The 27,420-nt window shown below is 38.4% G+C and overlaps 1 protein-coding gene across 4 annotated transcripts in view; it reads left to right on the top strand.

The window, feature by feature from the left end:
- The window catches only part of UGGT1 (UDP-glucose glycoprotein glucosyltransferase 1), a 110,938-nt gene extending 90,795 nt beyond the window's left edge, over positions 1-20,143 (top strand). For all 4 annotated transcript variants that reach the window (XM_076005425.1, XM_076005426.1, XM_076005424.1 and 1 more), the window contains 7 exons: positions 1,091-1,175; positions 2,242-2,424; positions 3,704-3,864; positions 5,277-5,391; positions 11,768-11,884; positions 12,742-12,907; positions 16,005-20,143. In XM_076005425.1, the coding sequence (XP_075861540.1) occupies positions 1,091-1,175; positions 2,242-2,424; positions 3,704-3,864; positions 5,277-5,391; positions 11,768-11,884; positions 12,742-12,907; positions 16,005-16,030 (853 nt within the window). In that variant the 3' untranslated portion in view covers positions 16,031-20,143. The remainder of the gene's footprint in view (positions 1-1,090; positions 1,176-2,241; positions 2,425-3,703; positions 3,865-5,276; positions 5,392-11,767; positions 11,885-12,741; positions 12,908-16,004) is intronic.
- Positions 20,144-27,420: the final 7,277 nt, after the last annotated feature.

Here is a 27,420-nt window from a genome sequence, read left to right as displayed (position 1 = left end):
TCTGTGTATTTGAAGCACTCTTGAGGACTGTGAATAGCTTACTGTAATTGTATTTGTGTTGTTCTGGTCAGCTCCATGAAGTTGAGCTATGTAGTAAATTCCTTTGTGTGGATATTATTAATACAAGGCTATAGACCATTCACATCACTGCACACATTATAGACAGTGGTATTTACTTGGCTACCAAGCATTGCCTAAACCAGAAATTAGGAGGTTCACATAGAACATGGAAGGGGAACACTTCACTGCCATCTAAAGATTCATAGGGTCTTAGAGCCAGGAGAGATCTTGGTTCTTCAGTGTGAACACGCCAGAGTGTGAAGGGACTTGCCAGATGTCACACAGCTGTAGCCAAGAGGGACCACAGGCTTGGGCCAGTTGATAAGGTGGCTGGAGGGAAGGCACTCAGGAGCCCCTGTCACAGCATCAGGAGGGCTCAGCTCTGAAGGCACACCTTTGCCTGAGGGTTGCTTTCCTAATTGCCAGGGTTCTTTTCACTTTTATTTTTTACCACAAATCTAGTCTAGAAAATAATCAAAATGTTGTTTTACTCATTTTTAGCCCGCCTATTTTCAGAAATAACATCTGAGGTAAAATAATGATGATAGTAGCAGCTGAATTTAACTGAATTCTTTTACTCAAAATTTGTTTTTGTTTGTTTTCAAAGTAGGGAATCTTGAGCCGGTAACTCCAGGCCTGCCTGCTCTCCTCCCCAGCAGCCGCGCAGGGCCGCACTCCGCTCTTGCTCTTCCCTCAGCGCCACGTGCTGCTGGCACTTGCCAGTGGTTACAACCTCCAGTATTTCTGTTCATAAAGCAGTTTATTTAAAGGTGTAGCAGAATTAGAACATTTGCCTCTGTCAATTAAGTATATTTTTATTGGTAAGAAATGTCCCTTCTCCACCATTCAATGATAACTTTGTAAGTAGGAATAAGTACAGTGTCCCATTACCAAGTCTTTCTCTCTGCCTAATTGAGCCATCAGTTAGCTCTGCTGTGAAGAACATTTCGCTGTCTTGTGATTGACACTACTTAATGCTGTTGCAATTAAAAACATTGGAAAATTATTATTATTTGCTTTTGTTTGGCAGCATAATGATGCTATCAGTGCTGAAGAATACCAAGACTCCTGTGAAATTCTGGTTCCTGAAGAATTATTTGTCTCCCACATTTAAGGTTTGTTTTACAAGGAACAGGAAAACATTCTTATTAAAGAGATAGTATTATCTCCTTACAGTATTACTCCTTATAGTATTTCTTTTTTTACTTATTTTGTTTTATCTGTATACTTTGAAAAATTTTCCGTTTATTAGGATCCCCTAATTAGTTACATATTTCTATGTAGATTATTCTCCCTGCTTGGTCTGTTTGAGAGGAACAGTTGTCATAAAACAAAAGACAAAATTATGACTATTTGAAGCTTGGATAATATGGAAGAAGAGTCTGTATTTTTTGTTAGAAGCATTATTTTCATGAAATAGCAGTCCCTTCCTCTGAAGCATGCATGCCTTACTTTTAGAAAGCAAACACAGTACTGGTTTACATTGAAGAGAATGATTGATTTTATCATGAACCACTACCAGATGATATATGGAAGTAATCCTTCATCTGTGCAGAACAAACAACACACTTGGAAAGTTTTCTGCTTTGTGTATAGCAGCTACTATTTGTCATCTAAATTGATTTATTTGCATCTTTTTTTTTTTTTTCTGTAGAATTTACTAAATAACATTTAATATATTCAGCAACATCTCTCCTAGATAAGTAATTCAATTCTGGTCTCCTGAAGGTACTTGCATTTAGAATCTGAAAGACTTATTCATTAATGGCAACAAATTTGTCCCAAGTTTTGATTTTGCTACATTATTTCCAGGGTTAGATCTAGTCTTGAGAAAGACTTACAATCAAGCTCAATAAATGTTTTACTGAAATTAAGTTTAGACAGATGGACTTAAAGTTCATGTGCCTTAAACACGAATACACAGATACAAATGTAAAAGCCTTAAAGATTTCTGTCATTTCATCTGGTTAGCAGAAGTCAAAAAACAATGTGGAGTTGACAAAAGTTTATATGTATTCCTTTATGTAGTCACAAATGGGTTTGGGCCAATTCTTTGTTAGACTACTATTTTGGTAAATGTGTTTTATTTGTGCTGCATTCATGGTGGTTATCTTACATTATTCATGCAGTTTTCTTAATCAGAGGAAATGATTGTTTGTTGTTCTTTGTGTCTAAAAATAGGAGTTTATACCTTACATGGCAAATGAATACAATTTCCAGTATGAGCTTGTTCAGTATAAATGGCCCCGGTGGCTTCATCAGCAAACTGAAAAACAGCGCATCATCTGGGGTTACAAGATCCTCTTCCTGGATGTACTTTTTCCACTGGTTGTTGACAAATTCTTATTTGTGGATGCTGATCAGGTAAGCTCTTAAAGGCCAGATTTGTTTTTTCAGACAGTCTTGTTCTGTTGCCCAGGCTAGAGTGCTATGGCGTCAGCCTAGCCCACTGCAACCTCCAGCTCCTGGGCTCAGGTGATCCTCCTACCTCAGCCTCCCGAGTAGCTGGGACTACAGGTGTGTACCATTATTTCCAGCTAATTTTTTCTATTTTTGGTAGAGATGGGGTCTCACCCTTGCTCAGGCTAGAGATCCAATTGTAATAGTTTGTATTAAAGGCAACAGACTTCTTTTTCCTTTTTAAATTATATTTTTCCAGTTATGGAAAAGTACACGTTTATTTTACACTTAGAAAATATGTGAAAGTATCACTCAGATGTGATTACCACTTAAATTTGTGTTTGCTATATCTCCTTTTCTATGTCTTTTTAACATAGTTGAGGTAACATCATGTATGCGGTTTTTATCTTAGTTAATTCGTTTAACATAAAAGTTAAAAATTAAGGTTTAAGAGTGCTTGTCATCATCTCCAGTGATCTGCCCAAAAGCTCGGCGTTATTGGCATAGGTGATAGACAAAGCTCAAGTGGATGCTTGGCCTCAATAATAGGGAACAATGCAGGTACTCTTCCAGCTGTCAGGGTTTGAATTAATTAAAGGGAACATACTGTGATTTTAGAGTATACAAACTCAAACAGCATAAATGCACTTCTACCCACAGCCTTCCGCCTCACCCTGAGCTGGCTGAAACCCGAGTCAGTTTTGCCAGAGCGGAAGTGATGTAGTGTATGCATACATCATTTGGACAAACGTTTACCCACCACTTTGAAATTCCCATCAGCTGGTTCAGCCTGAAATATGCTCTCCTGATTCTAACGTAGCCACATTAAATCCTTGTTGAACACTGAGATAGGTGAGGCATTGTTCCACACCTATCTATGTGTTAACTTATGTAAGCTTCCCAACAGCCTTGTGATCTAGGTGCTATCATTATCTCCACATTACAGATGAGGGAGGTACGGAGAGGCTAAGCAATTTAAATATGTTCTATTTCTACTCCCATTGAATACCTGGAGTACTGTGTGCCACATTCTAGGCTCAGGGTCTCACATGTTAGTGAGGGAAACCAGCTAATAAGTGGAGGAATACAGGCTCACACCGTGCCTCCTGCTAGTTCCTGTGCTGTTAACCACTAAGCTGCCCTCCATGCTACCTTCAGTGAGGCACTCTATATTTTGGGGAAACTGCATTAGAGCTGTTTGCATGGTTGCTTAACAAATGCCTTTTCATATTCTTTTCTCCAGATTGTACGAACAGATCTGAAAGAGTTAAGAGATTTCAATTTGGATGGTGCCCCTTATGGCTATACTCCTTTCTGCGACAGCCGACGAGAAATGGATGGCTACAGGTTCTGGAAGTCAGGGTACTGGGCCAGCCATTTAGCCGGACGGAAGTATCATATCAGGTGCTGCTCACGCTGTTGTATGGTTTTCTTTTCTTTAAAATTAATTTAAAGAAAACTAATTAAGGCCTGGCATGGTGGCTCACGCCTGTAATCCTAGCACTCTGGGAGGCTGAGGCGGGAGGATTGCTCAAGGTCAGGAGTTTGAAACCAGCCTGAGCAAGGGCGAGACCCCATCTCTACTATAAATAGAAAGAAATTAATTGGCCAACTAATATATATAGAAAAAATTAACCAGGCATAGTGTTGCATGCCTGTAGTCCCAGCTACTTGGGAGGCTGAGGCAGGAGGATTGCTTGAGCCCAGGAGTTGGAGGTTGCTGTGAGCTAGGCTGACACCATGGCACTCACTCTAGCCTGGGCAACAAAGTAAGACTCTGTCTCAAAAAAAAAAAAGAAAAGAAAAGAAAGAAAGCTAAATAAATTAACCTGAATTAAATTAAATTAAAATTGTGAATGGGTAATACCTTAATATGTTTTAAAAATAAATATTATAAAAAATAAGCAATAATCTTCCTAATTCTGTCTCTCTCCTACCCAGTTCTCACCCCCACAACAGATAACCTCCCCTATTATCTATACTTCCAGAGTTTCTTACAGTTATGAACTCTTTTTTTCACAAAATATATTCCGTATTTATACCGTTTTGCAAGCTACTTTTTTAACTTAATGTCTTACTTATAGATCTTGTTATATCAATATATGGCGAAGGACCTTATTCTTTTTTACAGCTGCATATTAGTCCAGTGTATGAATGTTATTTATATTCTTTTCCTATGACATATGTTGCAATACATAATTATCAAATACCATTTTGCATATTTCAGGTATGTTTACAGGGTAATTTCCTAAAAGTAGACCTCTTAAAGTCAGGCAGTGTCTACATCGATTGCATTTCTAATGAACACTCCTTTATTGTCTCTGGAGAGTTGTGATTTGGAAGATTTGGAGGGTAGGGGAGCTATAGAGGGCAGCCCGTATAGATAAATGTTTGGGCCTGGTGGTTTCAGTTTCATACTGTACGTGCCTTATCCAAGAGAACTGTAACACTAGGGGTTTCCCCCTCTAACATTTAAGGATATCCTCAGGATATTCTCGACTAATGGTTATTTATCAGTTTCTATAGCTTTTTATTACTGATGTTGCTGCTGCTAGAAATCTTTTGTCAGAGACTATTTCCTTTCGAAGGCAGTTAAATAAGGAACAGTGACAAAAGTGAGCTAGTGGTGGCAGAATAGGGATTTTGCATTGACTTTCTTAGATATTGTTGAAGTATCACCTACTGACCATTAACTTTCCTTTACCTTTTCAAAGAGAAGTCAGAATGTTTGTCTAGTGATTATTCCATTAGTCAGTGGGTTCAGTTTTTTGTCATAATCCATGGTTGCTTATAACAAACGGGTCTTCTCTATTCAGTGCGCTGTATGTCGTGGATCTGAAGAAGTTTAGGAAAATAGCTGCTGGTGACAGACTCAGGGGACAGTACCAAGGTCTGAGTCAGGATCCTAACAGCCTTTCAAATCTTGATCAAGTAAGTGTCTGTTTTTTATGGTTAACACTTTCCGTGACAGAAATACAACATTCTGTCAGAAAGTGAAGTGTTATTTGTATCTCTGTTCTCTTCTCTCTCAGAACAATGTCTTGTTTCTTCATGGAAAGGAGTATGTGTGTGTGAGAGACATTTTATCTGATCTCACAGGAAGGTGTATCAGTAGTGAAAAATATTATAGACCTGATGTTGGTTGTGGAGAGAAATGGAAGAGGATGCTACTTCTTAGAATAATTACCTATCTTTTTATTTTGTACTCAAGCTATTCTGATGAGTTCGTTTCTCTGCCTCTTAGAGTCAATTTGCTTTTCTGCTGTAGGAACTAAATAGCTCAGGATTCACAATATGGAATATAGTGTCACAATTTCCCTTTATTCTATGTCAGAAACCATAGTGTGTTTCAGGAAGGTGCGCTGAATCACTGTTTATTAATTTGCTAAAAGCATTTTTCAGAGGTGAGGTTATAGTTTATTTTAGATATGTGGTTTCATGTACTTTAGGTATTTTGTTTTGCTTAGGTCTACCTTAAAGTTTTTTTCAACTTTTACTGTGATATACAGTGTCCGTGAATAAAAGTGCATAGAACAAAGTTACATAAATACATATTCATATACATCAAGGAATTATAACAAAGCAATTACACCTGTACCAAAATCCTGTTCAAGAAGTAGAGCGTGACTACCATCCCGGAAGCTACTCTTCATCCTTAACTAAAGTATGTAGCTTTCTAACTTTTATGGTAATCACTCCATTTGCTTTTCTTTATAGATGAACTATTTAAGCATATATTCTTAAACACCATAGTTTAGTTTGCCTATTTTTTTCTTTTCTCTCAGTGGAACCATAAAAGATGTACTCTTTTATGTGTAACTTCTTTTTCTCAGCATTATGTTATGTGATTCATCTATGTTATGTGTAGTGGTACATTTTATTTACCCACTCTATATTTGGGTTATTTTCTGTTTTTGACTTCCATGGACAATGCTACTGTGAACATTCTGGCATATATACATGTATTTCAACTGTGTATACATCTACACAGGTGGAATTGTTGTGGCATCAGATATGTGTATCTTTATCTTTATTAGACAATTTCAAGTAGTTTTCAAAGTAGTTCTAATTTACACTATCATCAGCAGTGTTAAGAGTTCTGTTGCTCCATGTTTTGACCATTATTGTCAATCTGTTAATTTGGTAGGTGGGAGCTGGCCTTCAATTGTGGCTTTTAATTGGAGAGTTTAAACCATTTACATTTAATATAATGATTAATGAGATAGATAGGTAACAAAAAGAGTTCCAAAGATAAAACACACTTATACTGTCTTTTATGTTTACCTATGTACTTTCACTGTGTGGGTTTGAGTTACTGTCTAATGTCCTTTCATTTCAGCCTAAAGGACCCCCTTTAGTATTTCTGGCACAGTGGATATGCTAACTACAAACTCCCAGAGAATGTATAAATTCCTGTTTCATTTTTGGTGCATAGTTTTACTGGATATAGAATCTTGCTTGATAGATTTTTTTTTTTTCTTTTAGCACCTTAAATATCTTTTCCCATAGCCTTCTGGCCTCCATGGTTTGTCATGAGAGATTAGCTGTTAATCTTATTGAGGATCCCTTGTATATGACAAATGCTTCTTGTGCAGGTTTCAAGATTCTTTCTCTTTTGACAGTTTGAATATGGTATGTTTAGGTATATATCCCTTTGTATTTACTCTACTTGGAGTTCATTGAGTTTCTTGGATGTGTGCAGATTAATATTTTTATTAAATGTGGGAGACTTTTATTATTTCTTATATTCTTTTTGCCCCTGTCTCTCTCCTTCCCTTTCCTCTGTCCTTTCCTCTTCTTGGGACTCCCATTATTCATATGCTAATATACTTGATGGAGTCCCACAGGTCTCTGAGGCTCTGCTTATTTTTCTTTATTCTTTTTTTTTGAGACAGAGTCTCACTTTGTTGCCCAGGCTAGATTGAGTGCCGTGGCATCAGCCTAGCTCACAGCAACTTCAAACTCCTGGGCTCAAGCAATCCTCCTGCCTCAGCCTCCTGAGTAGCTGGGACTACAGGCATGCGCCACCATGCCTGGCTAATTTTTTCTATATATTTTTAGTTGGCCAATTAATTTCTTTCCATTTTTAGTAGAGACAGGGTCTCGCTTTTGCTCAGGCTGGTCTCGAACTTCTGAGCTCAAACGATCCACCTACATCAGCCTCCCAGAGTATTAGGATTACAGGCGTGAACCATCACTCCCGGCCTCTTTATTCTTTTTATTTTCTGCTCCCAGGCTGGATTATCTCAATTGACCTGTCTTCAAGCTTGCTGATTCTTTTTCCTGCCTCCTCAAATCTGTGGTTGAACTCCTCTAGTTCATTTTTCATTTCAACTCCAAATTTTCTGTTTGGTTCCTTTTAATAATTTCTCTCTTTATTAATATCACTTTCCATTGTAGTTTTTATTTTGCATTTTTGTAATTAGTAACAAGGTTGAGTACCATTTTGTATGTTTATGGCTATTTAAGTATTCTCTTTTATGAAGTGCTTGTTTAAATATTTGGATTGTTTGGTTTTTCCTTCTTGATTTATAGACATTCTTTATATATACTGGTGGTGCATCCTTTGTTACTTACATATGTTGCAAAATTTCCCACTTTGACTCTGTTAATAGTATCTTTTGTGGTCTAATTGGTCAGTATTCTCCTTTATGGTTAATGCCTTTTGAGCCTACTAAAGTTGTAAAGATGCTCTTTTATTATGATTTTATTACTTTGCCTTTCACATTCAGATCTATATTCCATTAGGAATTTGTTTTATGTATGGTGTGAAACAGAGTTCAACTTTCATTTTTGTATGTGCATAGTTATTTCAGGATGATTGTTTTTAAAGAAAACATACTGTTCTGCAGTACCATAGTTGTCAGCAGTGAAGTACTCGTATATGCATGGATCTGTTTCTAGGCCTTCTGTTTTGTTCCATTGGTCTACTTGTCTATCTTCATCCCCATACTACGATATCTAAATTAGAGTAGAGATTTATATTATAAATCTTAAATATTTATATTAAAATTTATAAATTTTATAATATTTCTTGATTCCCAATAAATCAAGTCCTCCCATCTCATTCTTCTTCAAGAGTGTCTTAGTATATTCCTTGTCGTTTGTTTTCTCACATATATTTTAGAATTAGCTTGTCAAGTTCAGGAGGAGAAAAACACTTGCTAGGATTTTATACTTTGGTCATGCTTAATTTCTTTCGATAATATAGTTTTCTTCGTAGAGACATGGTACATCTTTGTTATTTTATTTTATTTTTTTTTTATTTTTTTTATTTTTATTTTTATTTTTTTGTTTCTTTTTAACATAGCTGTAGAAGATGAAAGTCTTTGTTATTTTTAAAACTTGTTTCTGTTGCTTGTATGTAAAATTGCAGTTGATTTTCGTTCACTATATTCTACCACCTTGCTGATAAACTCAGAATTCTAATAATTTGTTTATACTTCTAGATTTTCTGTATATATAGTCATATCATCTTAAACAATTAATGATTTGGCAAAAGGACAGAGTGTAAAAAAAAATGACAGGTTTACTTTTTTCTTTATAATCTTACACTTTAAAAAAACGTATTTTCTTGCTTTCTGTATTTGCTAGGACTTCCAAGTTGTTGAATAGAAATGTTGATAGCGGACATCATTGACTCACAGGGAGTTTCAGCATTTTGCCACTAAGTATGATGTTTGCTACAGACTTTGGAGATACTTGTCATTTGGATTAAGAAAGCTATTTTTATTCCTTTTCAAAAATCTGTTGTGTTGAATTTTTTTCTTTTTCCTTTTTTTTAAGAGATAGGGTCTCGTTCTGCTGCCCAGGTTGAGTGTAGTGGTGCAGTCATAGCTCACTGCAGCATCGGCTCCTGGGCTCAGGTGAATAACTAGGACTACAGGCACACGCCACCACACCCAGCTAATTTTTTTTATTTCTTGTAGAATTGGGTCTCATTCTGTTGCCCAAGCTGTTCTTGAACTTCTGGCTTCAAGGAATCCATCCACTTTGGCCTCCCAATGTGCTGGAATCACAGGCATGAGCCACCATGTCTGGCCTGTGTTGCATTTTATATCTTTTTGATATCTACTTAGATGATAGGATTTTTCTCTTTTATTCTAAATAGTGAATCATATACCTAAATATAAGTTGGGAATTAAATATATTCCAACCTGGTTATGATTTTTTTTCTTTTTTGAGACAGAGTCTCACTCCTGTTGCCCAGGCTAGAGTGAGTGCTGTGGTGTCAGTCTAGCTCACAGCAACCTCAAACTCTTGGGCTCAAGTGATCCTCCTGCCTCAGCCTCCTATATAGCAGGGTATACAGGCATGTGCCACCATACCTGGCTAATTTTTTTCTATATATTTTTAGTTGATCAATTAATTTCTATCTATTCTTAGTAGAGACGGGGGTCTCACTCTTGCTGAGGCTGGTTTCGAACTCGTGACCTTGAGTGATCCTCCTGCCTCAGCCTCCCAGAGTGCTAGGATTATAGGCGTGAGCCACCGCACCCAGCCTCCTGTGATTATTTTTAAAATAACAGTTTTACTGTGTTGTCTCTCTTTTCCTAACCCCAGTTATAAATATGTCAAACCTTTTTACTGAAGTCTGTATTTCTTAAACTTTCTTTTCTAAATTTTCTTACTTTAGTTTTTCTGTGCTTTGTTCTGATTATTTCCTTTCTGATTTGTTAAGCTTTCTTTCCATTTATTCTTTATTTTGGTTGTAATATTTTGGTTTTGTGTTTCCATTTGGCATTTTTAAAATTTGTTTCCAGTTCTTTGCTGAGATTCTCATTTTTTAAAATCTTGTATAGAGTGAGTATGTTTACTTTAAAGTCTATGTGTGATACCTGGTATCTCTAATTTATGGATCTACTGTGGATCTGATTATGTTGTGTTATTTCTGTTATCTTTTTGTTCATGTTGTCTCTCGCGTAACTGCTTATTTTCTGTAGTGTATCAGGCATTATTTTTGCAGAATTATTTTGGTAGATAATTTGAGGTCAAGAATAATGGTATCATCCAACAGAATTTATGGTTCTCTTTGTCAGGACTTAGGGGCATTTTCTATCCAGGATTATTTTAATTCAGTTTTAAGATTTTGATTATTTGAAGTTGAACTGCATTCATTGTCGGGCCTATTTCTGGCTCACTCTAAATCATAAGGTATGTTCCTTTGGTCCTCCAACCCAAAGCAAAGTGGTTTTACCAGACTCCCTCAACCATCATAGGTCTTATATACAAATTGTTGTTACCACACACCTAGTGGCTTTTGAAAGCCTCAGAAAACCTCACTGAGTAGCATATGACTCTGAGGGAAAACCCAAAGATTTCAGGGCTATCTTGTTGAGCCTCTGTTCTCCCCTGGCCCAATAATCTTTACTGTCTTGTTAGCTTTCTGATGCCTTCAAATGGCATGTGTTTTTCATAATTTATTCACCTTTTCTAGTTGTTTTCAGGAGACATCTTTGTCTCATTTACCTAGCCTACCAATACTAAAGTTGAGTTCTCTTTTTTAAGCAGAGTATGGAGTTGGAACTGATACTGTGTTCTTGATTCAGCATTCTATAGCAATGCAGCAAGTTTAACAGTTTGTAAATCTTTAAGTGAATATAAGATAAACTGAGATGAGTATTTGATACCTTTACTAGCTACTTTTAAATTTTAGTTTGTTGAAAGGATTTCATAAAGAGAACCATCATTTATTTATTTTTGTACCATGGAGCATTGTTTACAAGTATCACAGTTAATCATTTCTGTACATTTTATTCCATCAGTTTTTTGTTCCATATGTGTCTTAAGACAGCTGAGTGTTTTATTGTTTCAAACTCAGAAGCTTTCCTGAGACAAAAGCTTTAAAGCATAGAGTCAAATTGGCTAGAAAAAATATGGGTGTCAGCTATTTGGGAGCAAGTCTCACTAAACGAGGCAAATTCAGAGCTTCTTTGGGAGAAGACTGTAAGATGTACGAATCATTACTCTATAGTTGACTTTCAGAAGTCAACAAGAGTATTTTTCTTAGAATTGCCCTCATGGAGGGAAGGTGAGGTGTAGATTATTTGTGATTTTTAAGATAAAGCTTTTCAGGTGCTTATTATGAGTAGATGTTTCTTCGATCCTATAAATTTTGAGGTTTTGAAAAACACCATAAGTCAATCCTTTAACTTCTCTAAGGCATTTGGTAAGGACCTTTCAGTTCTAAACATTTGTTATTGGCATGTGATATGTAATGAACAGCTAGAATCACTGATTTACTATGCATTTATTTAAATTCTCCCAGAACTTTAGATTCATGTGTTTTATTTTCTTTACCAAACAGGATTTACCCAATAACATGATTCACCAGGTGTCAATCAAATCTCTCCCTCAAGAGTGGCTTTGGTGTGAAACGTGGTGTGATGATGCTTCTAAGAAGAGGGCAAAAACCATTGATTTGGTGAGCTATCTGTGCTGCTCGTCTTCACCAATTATTAATCCACTGAGGAGTATGCCTGAATAATGATTCATACTAGATTTTCATGTAGTTTTTCTCTGTAATTGCATAGTTGAGGGGCTGTGAGATGTCCTACAGTAATTTTAGCAGTTGTCTTTTCTGCTTGCAGCATGAAGTCAAATCCCTTAGTGCCTGATGGGCCTGTTTCCACTACTGAGAGTCTGCTGAGTCACTACTTAGCTTCCAGTTTAACTCTTTGCCTTATAATTTTTCCAAATGGACTTTTCCTTTTCCTGCCTTCTAACAGGCCCCCAGCCTTCTCTGTAGAAGAAGTAAACGCAGCTTTATGTAGCCCACTGCTATCTTCTTGCTGCTGCTGTATCATTTGTTTCCTCAGTATTGTTCTTTCTGTCCAGTTCGGACTTATAACCCACGAACTGAAATAACCTTTTTTTTTTTTTTTTTTTTTTTTTTGAGACAGAGTCTCGCTTGTTGCCCAGGCTAGAGTGAGTGCCGTGAGGTCAGCCTAGCTCACAGCAACCTCAAACTCCTGGCTCAAGCAATCCTGCTGCCTCAGCCTCCCAAGTAGCTGGGACTACAGGCATGCGCCACCATGCCCGGCTAATTTTATATATATATTAGTTGGCCAATTAATTTATTTCTATTTATAGTAGAGACGGGGTCTCGCTCTTGCTCAGGCTGGTTTCGAACTCCTGACCTCGAGCAATCCGCCCGCCTCAGCCTCCCAGAGTGCTAGGATTACAGGCGTGAGCCACCGCGCCCGGCTTGAAATAACCTTTTAATTCTATGTAAAGTGCCTTTCTTAACCTCAGCTGAAGTGTGTTCTTTGCTTTTCATAGTGTAATAATCCAATGACCAAAGAGCCCAAGCTGGAAGCAGCTGTGCGAATCGTCCCTGAGTGGCAGGACTACGATCAGGAGATCAAGCAGCTGCAGACCCGTTTCCAGCAGGAGAAAGAAGGGGGAGCACTCCATGAGGAGCAGACAGAAGCACTGAGCCGAGCAGGTAAGCGTAAACCTTTGCTTCGGTAAGTGCTTGTTTGGGATTCTGATTTTTATTTGTTGTAAAAACAACCGAATAATGAATAAAGGGAACATGAAAATCTCCCATTAATCCTTCTATCCTAACATCAAGCAGTGTTTTTATTTATTTATTTGTTTGTTTATTTATTTATTTAGAGACAGAGTCTTGTTTTGTTGCACAGGCTAGAGTGAGTGCCGTGGCATCAGCCTGGCTCACAGCAACCTCAAACTCCTGGGCTCAAGTGATCCTCCTGCCTCAGCCTCCCGAGTAGCTGGGACTACAGGCATGTGCCACCACGTCTGGCTAATTTTTTCTGTATATAATAGTTGGCCAAGTAATTTCTTTCTATTTATTGTAGAGACGGGGTCTTACTCTTGCTCAGGCTGGTTTCGAACTCCTGACCTTGAGCAATCCTCCCGCCTCGGCCTCCCAGAGTGCTAGGATTACAGGCGTCAGCCACTGCGCCCGGCCGCAGCAGTGTTATTTTTTATTTTATTTTTTTGTTGGCCTTCTAGCCAGTATTTATTAATGCACTTGCTACCCTTTTTTGTCTGATTTTGATGAGGAGAGAAGGGTACTTTAATTGTGATTATTGTTATTTAGGTTCATGAGTCTTATGATACGTAAGTCAGACTTGACATTTTCAGGAGCTCTTGCCATAGTCCTTGTTTTTTTCCCATTAAATCCATCAAGGCACTAGTGAGTAAAAAACTTTAGAGCAAAAGGAAGTATATATTGATTTGAAAAAAGTATTCTTTAAGACAAGCATAATGGGTAGGGCTAGAGTATCTGTATTTAATTTTATCTAAGAATAGGAAGGACTTAAGTTTTTTTTTTTTTTTTAGACTGAGTCTCACTCTGTTGCCTGGGCTAGAGTGCCGTGGTGCCAGCCTAGCTCACAGCAACCCCAAACTCCTGGGCTCAAGCGATCCTCCTGCCTCAGCCTCCCGAGTAGCTGGGACTACATGCATGTGCCACCATGCCCGGCTAATTTATTCTATATATTTTTAGTTGGCCAATCAATTTCTTTCTATTTTTATAGAGATGGGGTCTCACTCTTGCTCAGGCTGGCTTCAAACTCCTGACCTTGAGCGATTCTCCCGCCTCTGCCTCCCAGAGTGCTAGGAATACAGGCGTGAGTTTTTAATATTTTTTCCTACTATGTGTAGATCTTGAGTGGTAGCCACTTGAAATCATTAGAATACAAAAGTAACTTTTTTAAAACTGTTAACAAGTTGAGCTCTGGGTTTTTAAAAATGTTATTTTATATTTTAATTGCCACATAATAATTATACATATTTGTGGGGTATGTAGAGATTTTGTTTTTGAGACAGAGTCTCACTTTGTTGCCCAGGCTAGAGTGAGTGCCATGGCATCAACCTAGCCCACAGCAACCTCAATCTCCTGGGCTCAAGCGATCCTGCTGCCTCAGCCTCCTGAGTAGCTGGGACTACAGGCATGCGCCACCATGCCTGGGTAATTTTTTGTATATATATTTTTAGTTGGTGAATTTCTTTCTATTTTTAGTAGAGACAGGGGTCTCTCTCAGGCTGCTTTCAAATTTCTGACCTCGAGCAATCCACCCGCCTTGGCCTCCCAGAGTGCTAGGATTACAGGTGTGAGCTACCACACCTGGCCTATAGAGATGTTTTTGATACATTCATGGGCTGTGGATTTTAAGATTTATTCTGCTTTAACTAATCTTAAAAAAGCATTTACAGAACATGGATCTTTTTTTTTTTTTCTGAAACAGAGTCTCACTTTGTTGCCCAGGCTGGAGTGAGTGCCGTGGCATCTGCCTAACTCACAGCAACCTCAAACTCCTGGGCTTAAGCAGTCCTTCTGCCTCAGCCTCCCAAGTAGCTGGTACTTACAGGCGTGTGCCAGCATGCCTGGCTAAGTTTTCCCATATATATTAGTTGGCCAATTGATTTCTTTCTATTTATAGTAGAGATGGGGTCTTACTCTTGTTGAGGCTGGTTTCGAATTCCTAACCTTGAGCAATCCACCCTCCTCAGCCTCTCAGAGTGCTAGGATTACAGGCGTGAGCCACTGTGCCCGGCCTGTAGAGATGTTCTGATGCATTCATGGGCTGTGGATTTTAAGATTTATTCTGCTTTAACTAATCTTAAAAAAATAATTACAGAACATGGATCTTGAGTGATTCACCCATACATCCCGAAGACTATATTAAATATCACAGCTAGAAGGTTGTATGGTAACTATGAAAATAATTAATTCAAATTCATTAGTAAAACCTCAAGGATTCCCTTAGATAAATGAGCACAGAATATGGACATAGTGTTCAAATAAGAGGAAAACACAAATAATAAATGAATTTGAGGAAACAGTAATCAAATTAAGGCAGTTTATTATCAGTGTCTGCTACATGGAAAAATGCACATACTCCTCGTGCTGTTTGCTGGGGAGACGGAGATGAAGCCGTTCCGGGTATGCCTTCCTGAAGCTTTGTGTTTTGGAGCAACTGTTGGTAAAAAGCAGCGATCTGTCATCAGGAGCCTTTAATATGTTTATACCCTCAATAATTCCTCTCTTGAAATTTATCTTAAGGAAATAATTCAACAAAAGAGAAACATTATATATAAGAAGACATTTATTTTAATATTATTTATAAGCCAAAAGCATTAAAAACAGTTTAAACATCTAGGAATGAGCCACACTGATATATAGAAAAGTGTTTATGCTATTTAGTTAAAAAAGAAGAGTGCTGACCACAAATGCATGCATATTTACTGAAAGTAAATATGGGGTATTAGAGGAAGGAAGGAAGACCAGAAATTGGCCATTCTCTTTTGTAAACCGTATTTACTGAAAGTAAATATTGTATTTGTCAAAACAATTCAGTTGGAGGTTAACAGGTAGTTTCAATGTGTTCTTTTAGTCTCCTTTATTTTTTTTTCTTTCAAAATACAGAAACATCAAAGCTCCTAAAAATTTAATATGAGAGATAAAATGGAAGTGGAGGTACAGATAATAGGTCACAGTGGTGGAATTGCGCACTCTGTGTTTGTAACTTTGAGGATAGTCTTTTATTTTCTGTTGTTCTCCTTTTCCATAGGACCTCAGAAACGTGAAGAATTATGATCTCTGGAGGAGCACAGGAAATTATACCATTTGAAAAACAATTTTTATACTAAATGCTAGTTTTTTCTGATCTGTCTATACAACTGCTGATAAACTGGCTGGGCAGGTGTGCCACACCGTTTGATTCTGAGATTTGATCTTGACTTCTGCACATTGGTTCGCACTGGATCCTTGGGGTGAAGGTTCTGTTGGATTTGTACCTCAGAGGAAGACAAGTGGCTGATCTTTTGGGACTCTGTAATGAGCAGCCTTCTAATCAGAGCAGGAAATGGCAGCAGCAACTGGAAGAAAATGAGTCCTCTGGTGCCCACACCTAGAGCACACACATGTTGTATTGTGACAGGAAGCAGGCTATCCAGAGCCCCCATGTTCTTCTTTACCTCAGTTTACCTGCAGCCCACGCTGTACTGCAGATGCCTACCCTGCACTGGGCTTGGCTGGCAGAAGCTTTCTTCAAGGTCCATGCCCCTCAAGGTTTACACCGACGTGCTTGTGCCTCCCTGCCTTCTCTTCCCAAGTGTTAGGTGCATTGTTTAATGGAAACCCAACCAATTGGGTGTCTTCAGGGCTGGCTTGGTGCAGTGGCTAAGCAGACTAACTGGGGCCAGGATGGGGTGCGTTGGGATGAGGGTAGGGAGAGTAAAAGGAGTAGGAGGGCTCTGGGGTATTGGGGGAAGGGAGGAAGACCAGAAATTGGCCATTATCTTTTGTAAACCATTAGTACCATCATGGCTATTTGAGAAGAAAACATTACCCCCAACCCCCACCCAACCCTAATGGACTTTCTAGGTAATTGTTGTGTAAACAATTTTCATATTTGTCAAAGTCTTTGCTTTTCTTCCCACTTTCTAAAATAATGTCTGTTATCAATTTCCTTACTGGATATAGCCATACTAAACCCTTCTAGTGATCATCTCAAGATGAAGGCTCAGGACTCTATCTGGATGATCACTACATCATGTGTCCTCTCCTGTGTGGGATTTTCTCTCAGACCCTGGGGACTGATGGGTTGGACATTTCTCTACAAAATGCTCCCAGATCTAAGACCAGGAAAGATTCCAACTGTGGAACTTGTGATTTTTTTTATACACTGTCCTATATTCCTTTTTCTTCAGCACTGTGGGTTGCTTTTGGCATCCACACTGGTTGCCCTTGAATCCTTGTGTTGTGTGTCTTCACTTTGACAGCCCAGCAATTGTCCCTTGGAGAGCAGCATTTGCCAGTAAATGGCTGTCGAGGCTTTGGGCGTGGCGCTGGCCTGAACGGCTGTGAGGCTCCAGTGTCCTGGCTCCATCCCTGCCCAGGCTGCCAGCATAGCAGCGCCTGGTGGGTGTGTACCTGCCTTCTAAGGCACCCAGGCCTTTTCTTTCATGTTTTGCCTGCTTTTAAAAAACAGGAGGCCAGCGTGCAAATGGATAGCTAAGCCCCCACCCTTCTAAGCCAGGTAATATATTGATGTGCAGTCTTTTAAAAAAATCATATTCTTATCACAAATATCAAGTAATTTGTTTTTTCCATCCATTTTCAAATGCAAAAGTTAGCTTAGAAATGCAAATGTTAGCCAGTCATTCTGAAGGATATTTTGAGTTTGCTTTCATAATTCCATTAAAAATTGGGGAGGGGAGATCTTAAAAGAGAATTAAATAAACTGAACTGAGACTAAAAGTCCCTCAGAATGGCTGCTCTTGACAAAGAGTGTAGCATGATTTCCTTCCATCGTGCCCCTCACCTGGCCAGAGCAGCTAAAGAGATAGGATCCGTGAGATTAAAAAACATTGGTTCAAGCTTCATCTTTACATTTAATTAAGTTTTCAGAGAGACTGCTGCTGCTGCTTTCTACAACCGTGGACAAAAATGTGCATTTTCCCAGTTTATTGTCTGGGAAATTGAACAGGAGATACTCTGGTCACTAGGTTATGCTTTGTAAATTCTGGTTCCTGTGAGACGTGGAATTGGCCACCTTTCTCTGCGTCTTCCTACCAGTCTCTTATGCATTCACAAGGAAGGTGCAGAGTACACTGTGTTCTCTCTGTGGTGTACGTGCTCTGGTGTCACTTGTTGCCCCTTCCCCATCACCACTCTGATTGAAGTCAGAGTCATAGTTGACTCTGAATAAGGCAGGACCCAGCTTGCTTCTGCAATGGTCTAGGGCCCTCCTTCTGACAGTTTCTTTTTTTGTTCACGTGGCATAATCAACTTTCAAAATTAACTGCATCCCTAGGAAATGATGTTACTGCTGAAATGTCATCTTGCTCAGCTGGTCTGTTGTCCATGCCCTGAGAATGCATACTGTGGCTGAAAAGATAGGTGTGGGAGAGTTTCTCCAAGAAGCAAGAATTGATTATGTTGAGTGTTCAAGCTTCTGGAAACTGTTCACAGTGTGGTGTTCTTAGCCATCATTTTTATATAATAGATTTTTTTTCCTCTCAATCATGCTATAGTGGAAAGTTTTCTTTCTGAATAAAGAAAGAGTAATATGAAAATGTGCTATGTCAGAATGACATGCAGCAACAAGAGCCTGATTCTATGTTCTTTGAACAGGGACATTTGATTGACATCAAATCATGTCACAGCCTGCTGCTGGGGCTGTGGGGGCATGCCATGGCCAGGGTACTGAATGCTCACCACTTGGAGGGTGATGGCATGTTGGTTTTCCATAAGAATGATAAAGTTGTGAATCTGTCAAGATGTTGCATTTCGAATTGAACGTACATATTTGCGTGTCTACTAAGTGCACAAGCATCATGGTGAACTCAACTCTTGGGACAGTGTAGATTACATATATATTTGTATTAAGAAACAGTTTCCATGAAGGAAGTTTAATTTACTCTGCTGTCCAGAAGCCCTCTTGTTCAGAACCATGTCACAGCTCTGCCTGAGCTTTAACCTGGTTTCAGGGACAGAGTCTCTGAGTGGAAGGCTTGGAGCTAGGGACGGTAGTGCAGCTTTTGGAAGAAACTTGCCCAGGTGATGAGGAGGAAAGATATCCCATAGTTTCCTTAAGCCAGGATTCATATTTTATTGACTCCATAATTTGACACAGGTCAGGCACAACCTCTCATAGCAATGAGTTTAAAATGACTCTGTTTCTCCCCACCTCCCCCATGAGTAAGTTCAGATACTTGAAAGCAGTCCTTTTCTAAAACTGCCATGCCTATTTTCGCCTGAATGATTAAAAGAAATAATTCAGAGTTAATATGGACCCAAAAAAGGTATCAGTTCATGTTTTCTCTGCCTTGATGTAGTGAGAGAAAGGTCTTAATCAGGACCTTGGTAATTACCTGGCTGAATTAAGCAAATTAAACATCATTAACTCAGGTGGTTATTGATATTTCAGAGCATCTGGAGGATATAGATTTCTCATTCATTATTTGGTCTTTCATTTCTCTATATAATATAGAAGCAACACTCCTGGTGGCAGTAGTGGCAATGAGTCAGTGAGTTGAGTGGAGGCTCTTGCTCCCTCAGGGTGTTGAGTACTGACAATTTATAAAAACGAATCACAAAACCAGTTTCAAGAGGCTGCATGCTCCCTGGAAGTAGTCCATAAAGTCTAAGCTCTGTGGCAAGGACTCGCAAGCAAGAGGGCCTTCCCTGAGTCTTTCCCTGCACCCAGCAGCTCAGAGGCCAGATGAGGAAGGTTTGCTGGGGCAGAGTTGGTGTCTGGAGCCGAGGCCCTGTCCCGCCGGTATTGTATGCATTGCCTTATTGTAGATTTCCGGAGAGATGGCATGATGCCTCTTAACAACAACAAGCGAAATTCGTTAACCTGAGGTTGACAATTTGAGAACAAAAGGTTATCAAGCACCATGTTTTCCAACCAGTTATCTATAGAAATAACAAGGTAAACATGGAAAAATGGAGGAAATGATAGAATTTTTAAAGAAACTATGTACTTTAAAAAAATCTTTATGAATATCCAATTTTACTGTAATCCTGTTCCATTAAATGCAACATGGTGTTCAGGTGCTGCCCCTTGCTTGGGAATAGCATTGGGGTCTTAAATGTCTGCAGAATCTCTGCATCTGAAGGGAATTGAGAATGAATTTCCTGGTACTGTAATGAAAATAAGGTCTGCTCAACACAATAAACTTGTTCCTCTGTTCTTTAAAATTGTCCGATCAGTCATTCAGCTTTTATGTTTAGGAAAAGCAGATTAACAGAGTGCAGGGTCCAACCCCTCATCTGGAAGAAGCTGCAAACTCAGACACATGAAGGAAGGCTGTGCTAAGTCTGTCTGGCAGGGGAGCTTGGTTCTGGTTGTAGCCATTTCTTTGGATTTTTGGGATAGCACCCAGATCTCATCTAGGTGCCTAACCCCTGGGAGCTACCCCAGGCAGAATCTGGTCGGCAGGCAGCCCCAGCCGTAAGAGTGGGGCACAGGGAGGCCTCGAGGCCAGATGGAATCATGAGACAGCCAGGCCTAACCGTGTCACTGTGTTTCTTAGGAGGGTGGCATGGATGTCATTCATCTGGCCAGTTCTCTGAGCTCCTCCATGGCTTCCTGCTGTTGAGTGCTCTCTGGACAGTGCAGGTGTGATCAGTGCACTGCTGAGCGGAGGTTGGGGAGAGCAACCTGGTGTCCACAAGGGGACAAAAGGGGGCACCTAAAATGCAGGAGGAGAGACTTAGTGGTCAGGAAGAGCTGCTGCAAGGAATGGTGCTTATGTTGAAGCCTGAGGGATAAGTAGTAGCTGTCCATGTGGGACGAGGGAGGGAGGAGAGGAAGGAACTTGCACTAGTGTCTTGTTGAGGGAGTTTGCAAGCACACCTGGGTGGCCAGAGTCATGGTCAAGAGCTGCGGGAGAAGGGTCTGGGTTTGATCCTGGGGGTACAAGAAAGACCTTAAGGGGTTTAAACTGGGTGCTGGCACAAAAATGGTTTTTTTCTTGTAATAAACTTTTTGTTGAAGTACATAGCTTGTACAGAAAAGTACACAAACACACATCTGGATAGATTTTCACAAAGTGAAAGCACTTGTGTAACTGTCACCCAGATAAAGAAATAAAAGGTAGGCCGGGTGCAGTGGCTCGCGCCTGTAATCCTAGCACTCTGGGAGGCCGAGGCAGGTGGATTGCTCGAGGTCAGGCATTCGAAAGAAAAGGAAGTTGGAGTTTATTTTATTTTAAATAACCCTTAAGCATCTAATTACAGTCTAGCTTCCAATAATGGCAGAGCAACTTGTCTCAGACTAATCTATTGCTGATAATTATACATTTCAATAGAAATGCAATGGAATGTGACTAGAGACTGGCAAAAAGTGGAAGGGACTCAACCATCAAAAGAAAAGAAACACAGGCTGGGTGTGGTGGCTCACACCTGTAATCCTAGCACTTTGGGAGGCCAAGGGGGGAGGATGGCTTGAGGCCAGGAGTTTGAGACCAGCCCAAGCAAGAGCAAGACCTGTTTCTACAAAAAATAGAAAAATTAGCCAGGCATGGAGGCACATGCCTGTAGTACCAGCTACATAGGAAGCTGAGGTAGGAGGATCACTTGAGCTCAGGAATTAGAGGTTGCAGTGAGCTATGATGAGGCCACTGTACTCCAGCCTGGGCAACAGAACAAGACCCCGTCTCTTCAAAAAAGAAACACATGGGGTAAGATCCACATTTAAGTCAGTGTTTCTCATGTGGCCCACAGGAAATAAAAAGTGGTAGTCTTACTAGGCTGAGGAGCCAATTCAGTTCAGGGCTGTCTGAGCAGCTACAAATTGAAAGGGAAAATCCCAAGAAAGGAGGAAGACAGAGCCCCCAAATTTCCCTTACACGGTCCCTTCAAATCTGTGGCTGACTCCTATATTGTACATATACAGGACAGGATTCCGGGAGGCCCAGTGGAAAGCAACACTTGGAAGAAAAGATCTCAGCAGCTGCTTGCTGTGGAGGAAAACCTTGGAATTTATGTCCCACCAAGTTAGAGGCATTAGGTAGATATTCCAGATTTTCCTTAAAAACCCAGAGGGTCATGCCTTAGGATTAGGATGACAGCTCAGAACTCAATTCTAGCCTCTAGGACTGAAGGGAAAATTAAAATAGACCTACCCTAATAAAGCCTAAAATCAAGACTTCAAGGAATTAAGGTAGTAACTTCATTGTCTACTAAAATTGCTTACACTAGTAACTACATAGACAAAACAGGTTTTTTTTCGTGGGGGAGGGAGGACTGAATCCAGAGTCTCTATAATATATTATTCAGAATGCCCAGTATATAATCACAAATCAGTGGACATGAGAAGAAGCATGAATATGCAATCAAGAAAAAAACCACCCATAGACAACTAAGATGTTGAGTTTATGAAACTAAAAAATAACAATTATAAATGTTTTCCTTAAACTTAAGTGGATGCTTTTTATTGCCTTTACTTTTGGTATGTCCTATATTTGTATATATTTTTTATTTTAAAATACTTAATTGACAAAGATTGTATATATTCAAGGTATACAATGTGATGATTTGACATGCTCATGTATTATGTGATGATTATCACAAATTAACACATCCATTACCATCCATGCTGTACACTATTAGATCCCAAGAACTTGCTCATCTTAAAGACCAAAAGCTTGTATGCTTTGGTCAGCATCTTCGCATTTTGCCTACCCCCCAGCATTTTGCCCCCCACCAGCATCCACTGTTCTATTCTGTTTCTGTGAGTTTGACTTTTTTAGATTCTACATATAAGTGAGATCAGGCAGTATTTGTCTTTCTCTGGTTATTTCATTTAGCATAGTGTCCTCCAGGTATAGAATCTACAGGAAAGGATAGATGTAAAGGATGAACAGATAGAGAATTTTAGGAGAGAGATGAAATTTTTAAAAATAACTAATTTCATGGATGGGCTTAAAAGAGGATTAAACACTGCAGAAGAAAAGATCAGTGAACTTGAAGACAAGTTAATGGAAATTATCCAAATTGAAGAAAAAAGAGAAAGATTGAAAAAAATCGAACAGATTCAATAAGCTGTGAGGCAGTGTAACAAGTATGTAACTGAGGTCTCAGGGGAGGAGAGAAAATGTGGCAGGAATATATATGTGGAGACATATTTGCCAAAATTTTTTAAAGATTTAAAATATCAATTCATAAATTCAAGAACATCAGTGACCCCCTATAATAAAAGTTTTTGAAAACATGCTGTCTTGACCCAGTTTGGAGGCCCTGGCTAGAGGCCAGTCAGTCCTCTGGAGCAGCCAATTAGTTTTACAGCCTCAACCCCTTCCTTTCTGGGGCTCTCACATTCCGGGCCACCACCCTAGCCACCCGAGGGCCAGATACCAGACAACCCTTGTTCCTTAGAGCCTGCCGAAACTTTCCTAATCAGATAGTCCTCAGCCTGCTAACCCTGCCTCAGCTGCTCCCTCCTGGGGAAGCCACAGTAAAGGGTTTTGCCCACATTTCCCCCGAGTGACCCTGCGAAGTGTACTGTTTCTCCCCAGGGAGCTGTGAGTATAAGACCATCAAACTCTTGGATCTTGTTTCTCTCTTTATCGTCATCTGGCCTCACCATACATCACCACCCCTTCTCCTTAAAAACAAGATTAATCTAAAGAAGGCCACACCTAGGCACATCATAGCTAAATGCTGAAAACTGAAGATAAAGAAAATGTTTAAAATGTAGTAGCAGGAAAGCAAAAAAGACATGTGGTACATAGGGGAATGACAATAAAAGTGACAGTTGACTTTTCATCAGGAAAAATAAATGACAGCAGGATGACAATTGAAATTATCCAGCTGAAGAGGAGAAAATAAGAAGAATAAAGAAAAATGAGCAGAGCCTGAGAGGCCTGTGGAACATCATCAAGTGCACCAACATATACATCATAGGAGTCCCAGAAGAAGAAGAGAGTTAGAAGGGCAGAAAAAGCATTTGAAGAAATAATGACTGAAATCTGATGAAGGGCATGAATCTACACACCCAAGAAGTTTATGAACTCAAAGTAGCATAAATTCAAAGAGATCTACAGCAAGACACATAGTCAAATTGTTAAAGCTGAAAAAGAGAATTTTGAAAGCAGCAAGAGAAAAGCAACTCATCACATACAAGGGATTTTCATGATTAACAACTGAATTCTCATCAGAAACCATGAAGGCCAGAAGGCAGGAAGATGACATATTTGTGTCCCGAAAAAACAACAATAACAGCCTTTCGACCAAGAATTCTGTACCTGGTAAAACTATCTTGAAGAATAAAGGAGAAATTAGACAGTTTTAGATAAACAAAAGCTAAAGGTGTTTGTTACCAGTAGACCTTTCCCACCATAAATGCTAAAGGGAATCTTTCAGACTAAAGTGAAAAGACAATAGACAACAGCCCAAATGCACAAGAAAAAACACTGATAAAGGTAACTACATCGATAAATATAAAAGCAAAATATTTACTTTTGGTTTATAATTCCAATATTTTCCTGTGTGATTTAAAGGCAAATACATAGAACAATAATTATAAATTTATGCTAATGAGCACAAAATGAGCACAAAATTATAAAGATATAATTTGTGACAAAAACAATTTAAGGGAGAGGGATGGAAACATGCAGAAGGAAAGTATATACTATGGAAACTAAGTTGATATTATTTAAACTAGGTTGTCATAAGTTTAAAATGTTAATTGTAATTGCCAAGATAAGTGCTAAGAAAATAACATTAAAATACATAGAAAAGGAAAGAAGAGGGGAATCAAAATGGTACACTTCAATAATTAGTTCAACTAAACACAAAAAAGTAATGGAGAAAAAACATGATATACAGAAAACAAGTAACTAAATGGCAGAACTAAATTCTTCCTTATTGATTATTACTTTAAATGTAAATAGGTTAAGCTCTTCTATTAAAAGGTAGAGATTGGCAGATTGGATTTTGAAAAAATATCTATATGTTGTTTACAAGAGACTAACTTCACATACTAAGACACAAAGAGTTAGAAAGTAAAAGGATAGAAAAAGTTATTCCATGCATAAGAGACCTGGGGTAGCTAAATTATTATCTCATAAAATGGATGTTAAGTATAAAAAGTTTACAAAAGACAAACAAGAACATTATGTATTGATAAAACGCCAATTCAGCAAGATGACAGTAGTCATAAGCAAGTACACAAACACACACACACACAAACCCACAGCCTAAAATATATGAAGTAAAAACAGAAATATAGACAGAAATGAAGGAAGAAATAGTTCTACAATAATAGTTGGATACTTCAATACTCTGTTTTAAAAACTATATAGAACAGTCAGAAGATTAATAGAGGAACAAGAGGACTTGAACAATGGTATAAACCAATTAGACTTAATAGACACATACAGAATACTCTATGTGACAGCAAAAGATATATTTTTAAAAATCCATATGGAACATTCTCCAGGATACACCATATGTATCTAAAATAAGTCTTAATGCATTTTAAAAAATTGAAATCATGAAATATATTTCAATCACAATGGAATGAAACTAGAAATCAATAATGGAAAACTGGAAATTTCACAAAAATGTGAAAATTAATACATTCTTAAATAACCAATGGGTCAAGGTGAAATTACAAGGAAATTTAAAAATGTCTTGATATAGATAAAAATGAAAACACAACATACTAAAACTTATGGGTCACAGTGCTAAGAGGGAATTTATAGCTGCAAATACCTATATTAAAAATGAAGAAAGATCTCAAATTAATAATCTAACTGCATTTCAAAGAACTATAAAAGGAAGAGTACATTAAACCTAAACTAGCAGAGGGAAGAAAATAACATCAGGACAGAGATAAACGAAATAGAGAATAGAAAAACAATAGAGAACATCAATGAAACCAAAAGTTGGTTCTTTGAAAATATCAACAAAATTGAGAAATTCTTAGGTAGATTGATGGGGGTGGGGGATGACTCAGTCAATCACAATCAGAAATGGAAGTGGAAACATTACCACCTATTTTACAAAAATAAAATTGATTGTAAGGGAATACTATGAAAAATTGTACACCAACAGATAACCTAGATTTTTGTTTGTTTGTTTGTTTTTGAGACAGAGTCTCACTTTGTTGCCTGGGCTAGAGTGCCATGTGCCACCATGCCCAGCTAATTTTTTCTATATATTTTTAGTTGGCCAATTAATTTCTTTCTATTTTTAGTAGAGATGGGGTCTCGCTCTTGCTCAGGCTGGTTTCAAACTCCTTACCTTGAGCAATCTGCCCGTTTTGGCCTCCCAGAGTGCTAGGATTACAGCTGTAAGCCACCACACCCAGCGATAACCTAGATTAAAAGAACAAATTTGTATAAACATACAAACTACCAAAACTGTCACAAGAAGAAATAGAAAATCAGACTAGACTTATAACAAGTAAGGAGATTAAACCAATAATCAAAAACCTCCTCAAAAAGAAAAAGCTCAGGACCAAATGACTTTATTGATGAACTCTACTGAACATTTAAAGATTAATTAACTCCAATCTTTAACAAACTCTTCCAAAAAATTGAAGAGAAATGAATACTTCCTAACTCATTCTATGAGGCCAGCATTACCCTGATACCAAAGCCAAAGATCCTACAAGAAAACTGGAGGCCAGTATCTCTTGCGAAGATCCAAAATTTCTCAACAAAATACTGCCAAACCAAATATTAAATTGATTATACACCATGAGCAAGTGAGTTTAAACCCCAGAGGGTAATTGAACACATGAAAACCATTCATTGTAATATCCACACTGATAGAATGAAAGAAAAATACTACATAATCATCTCCTTTGAAAGAAACATTTGATAAAATTCAACACCTTTTAATGATAAAAACACTCAATAAACTAGCAATAAAAGGGCATATTCCCTACATGATAAGGACTATATGTGAAAAATCTACAACTAACATCATACTCAATGGTGAAAAAATAAAAACCTTTTCCCCTAAAATCAAGAAAAAGATAAGGATGCCACTTTTACCACCTCTATTCAACATAGCCCTGAAAATTCTGTCCAGAGAAATTAGGCAAGAAAAAGAAATGAAAGTTCTCTAAATTGGAAAAGAAATCCAACATGTAGAAAATCCTAAGTAACCCACAAAAATATACATATATTATATAAAGAACTCCTACAACTAAGCATAATTAAACACATAAAAAAAGCAAACTAAAACCCCACCCATATAAAAAAATGGGCAAGGGACTTGAATAAATATTTCCCTAAAGAAGATACAAATGGTCAATAAGCACATGGAAAGATCATTAGTCATTAGCAAAATGCAAATCAAAATATCAACTAAAAAACTCCAACTATAATTACATAGTAACATAATTCCCCTTTTAGCTTTGTCAATTATTGCTCCATGTATTTGGTTTTACAGATAGGATCTTGCTGTGTTGCCCAGGCTGGTCTTGAGCTCTTGGCCTCAAGCATTCCTCCAGTCTTGGC

Source organism: Microcebus murinus, chromosome 8, assembly GCF_040939455.1.
Source record: "Microcebus murinus isolate Inina chromosome 8, M.murinus_Inina_mat1.0, whole genome shotgun sequence".
NCBI classification, from domain to species: Eukaryota; Metazoa; Chordata; class Mammalia; order Primates; family Cheirogaleidae; genus Microcebus; species Microcebus murinus.
The sequence above is the reverse complement of the archived record's forward strand: the minus strand, read 5'-3'. Positions and strand labels throughout refer to the sequence as shown.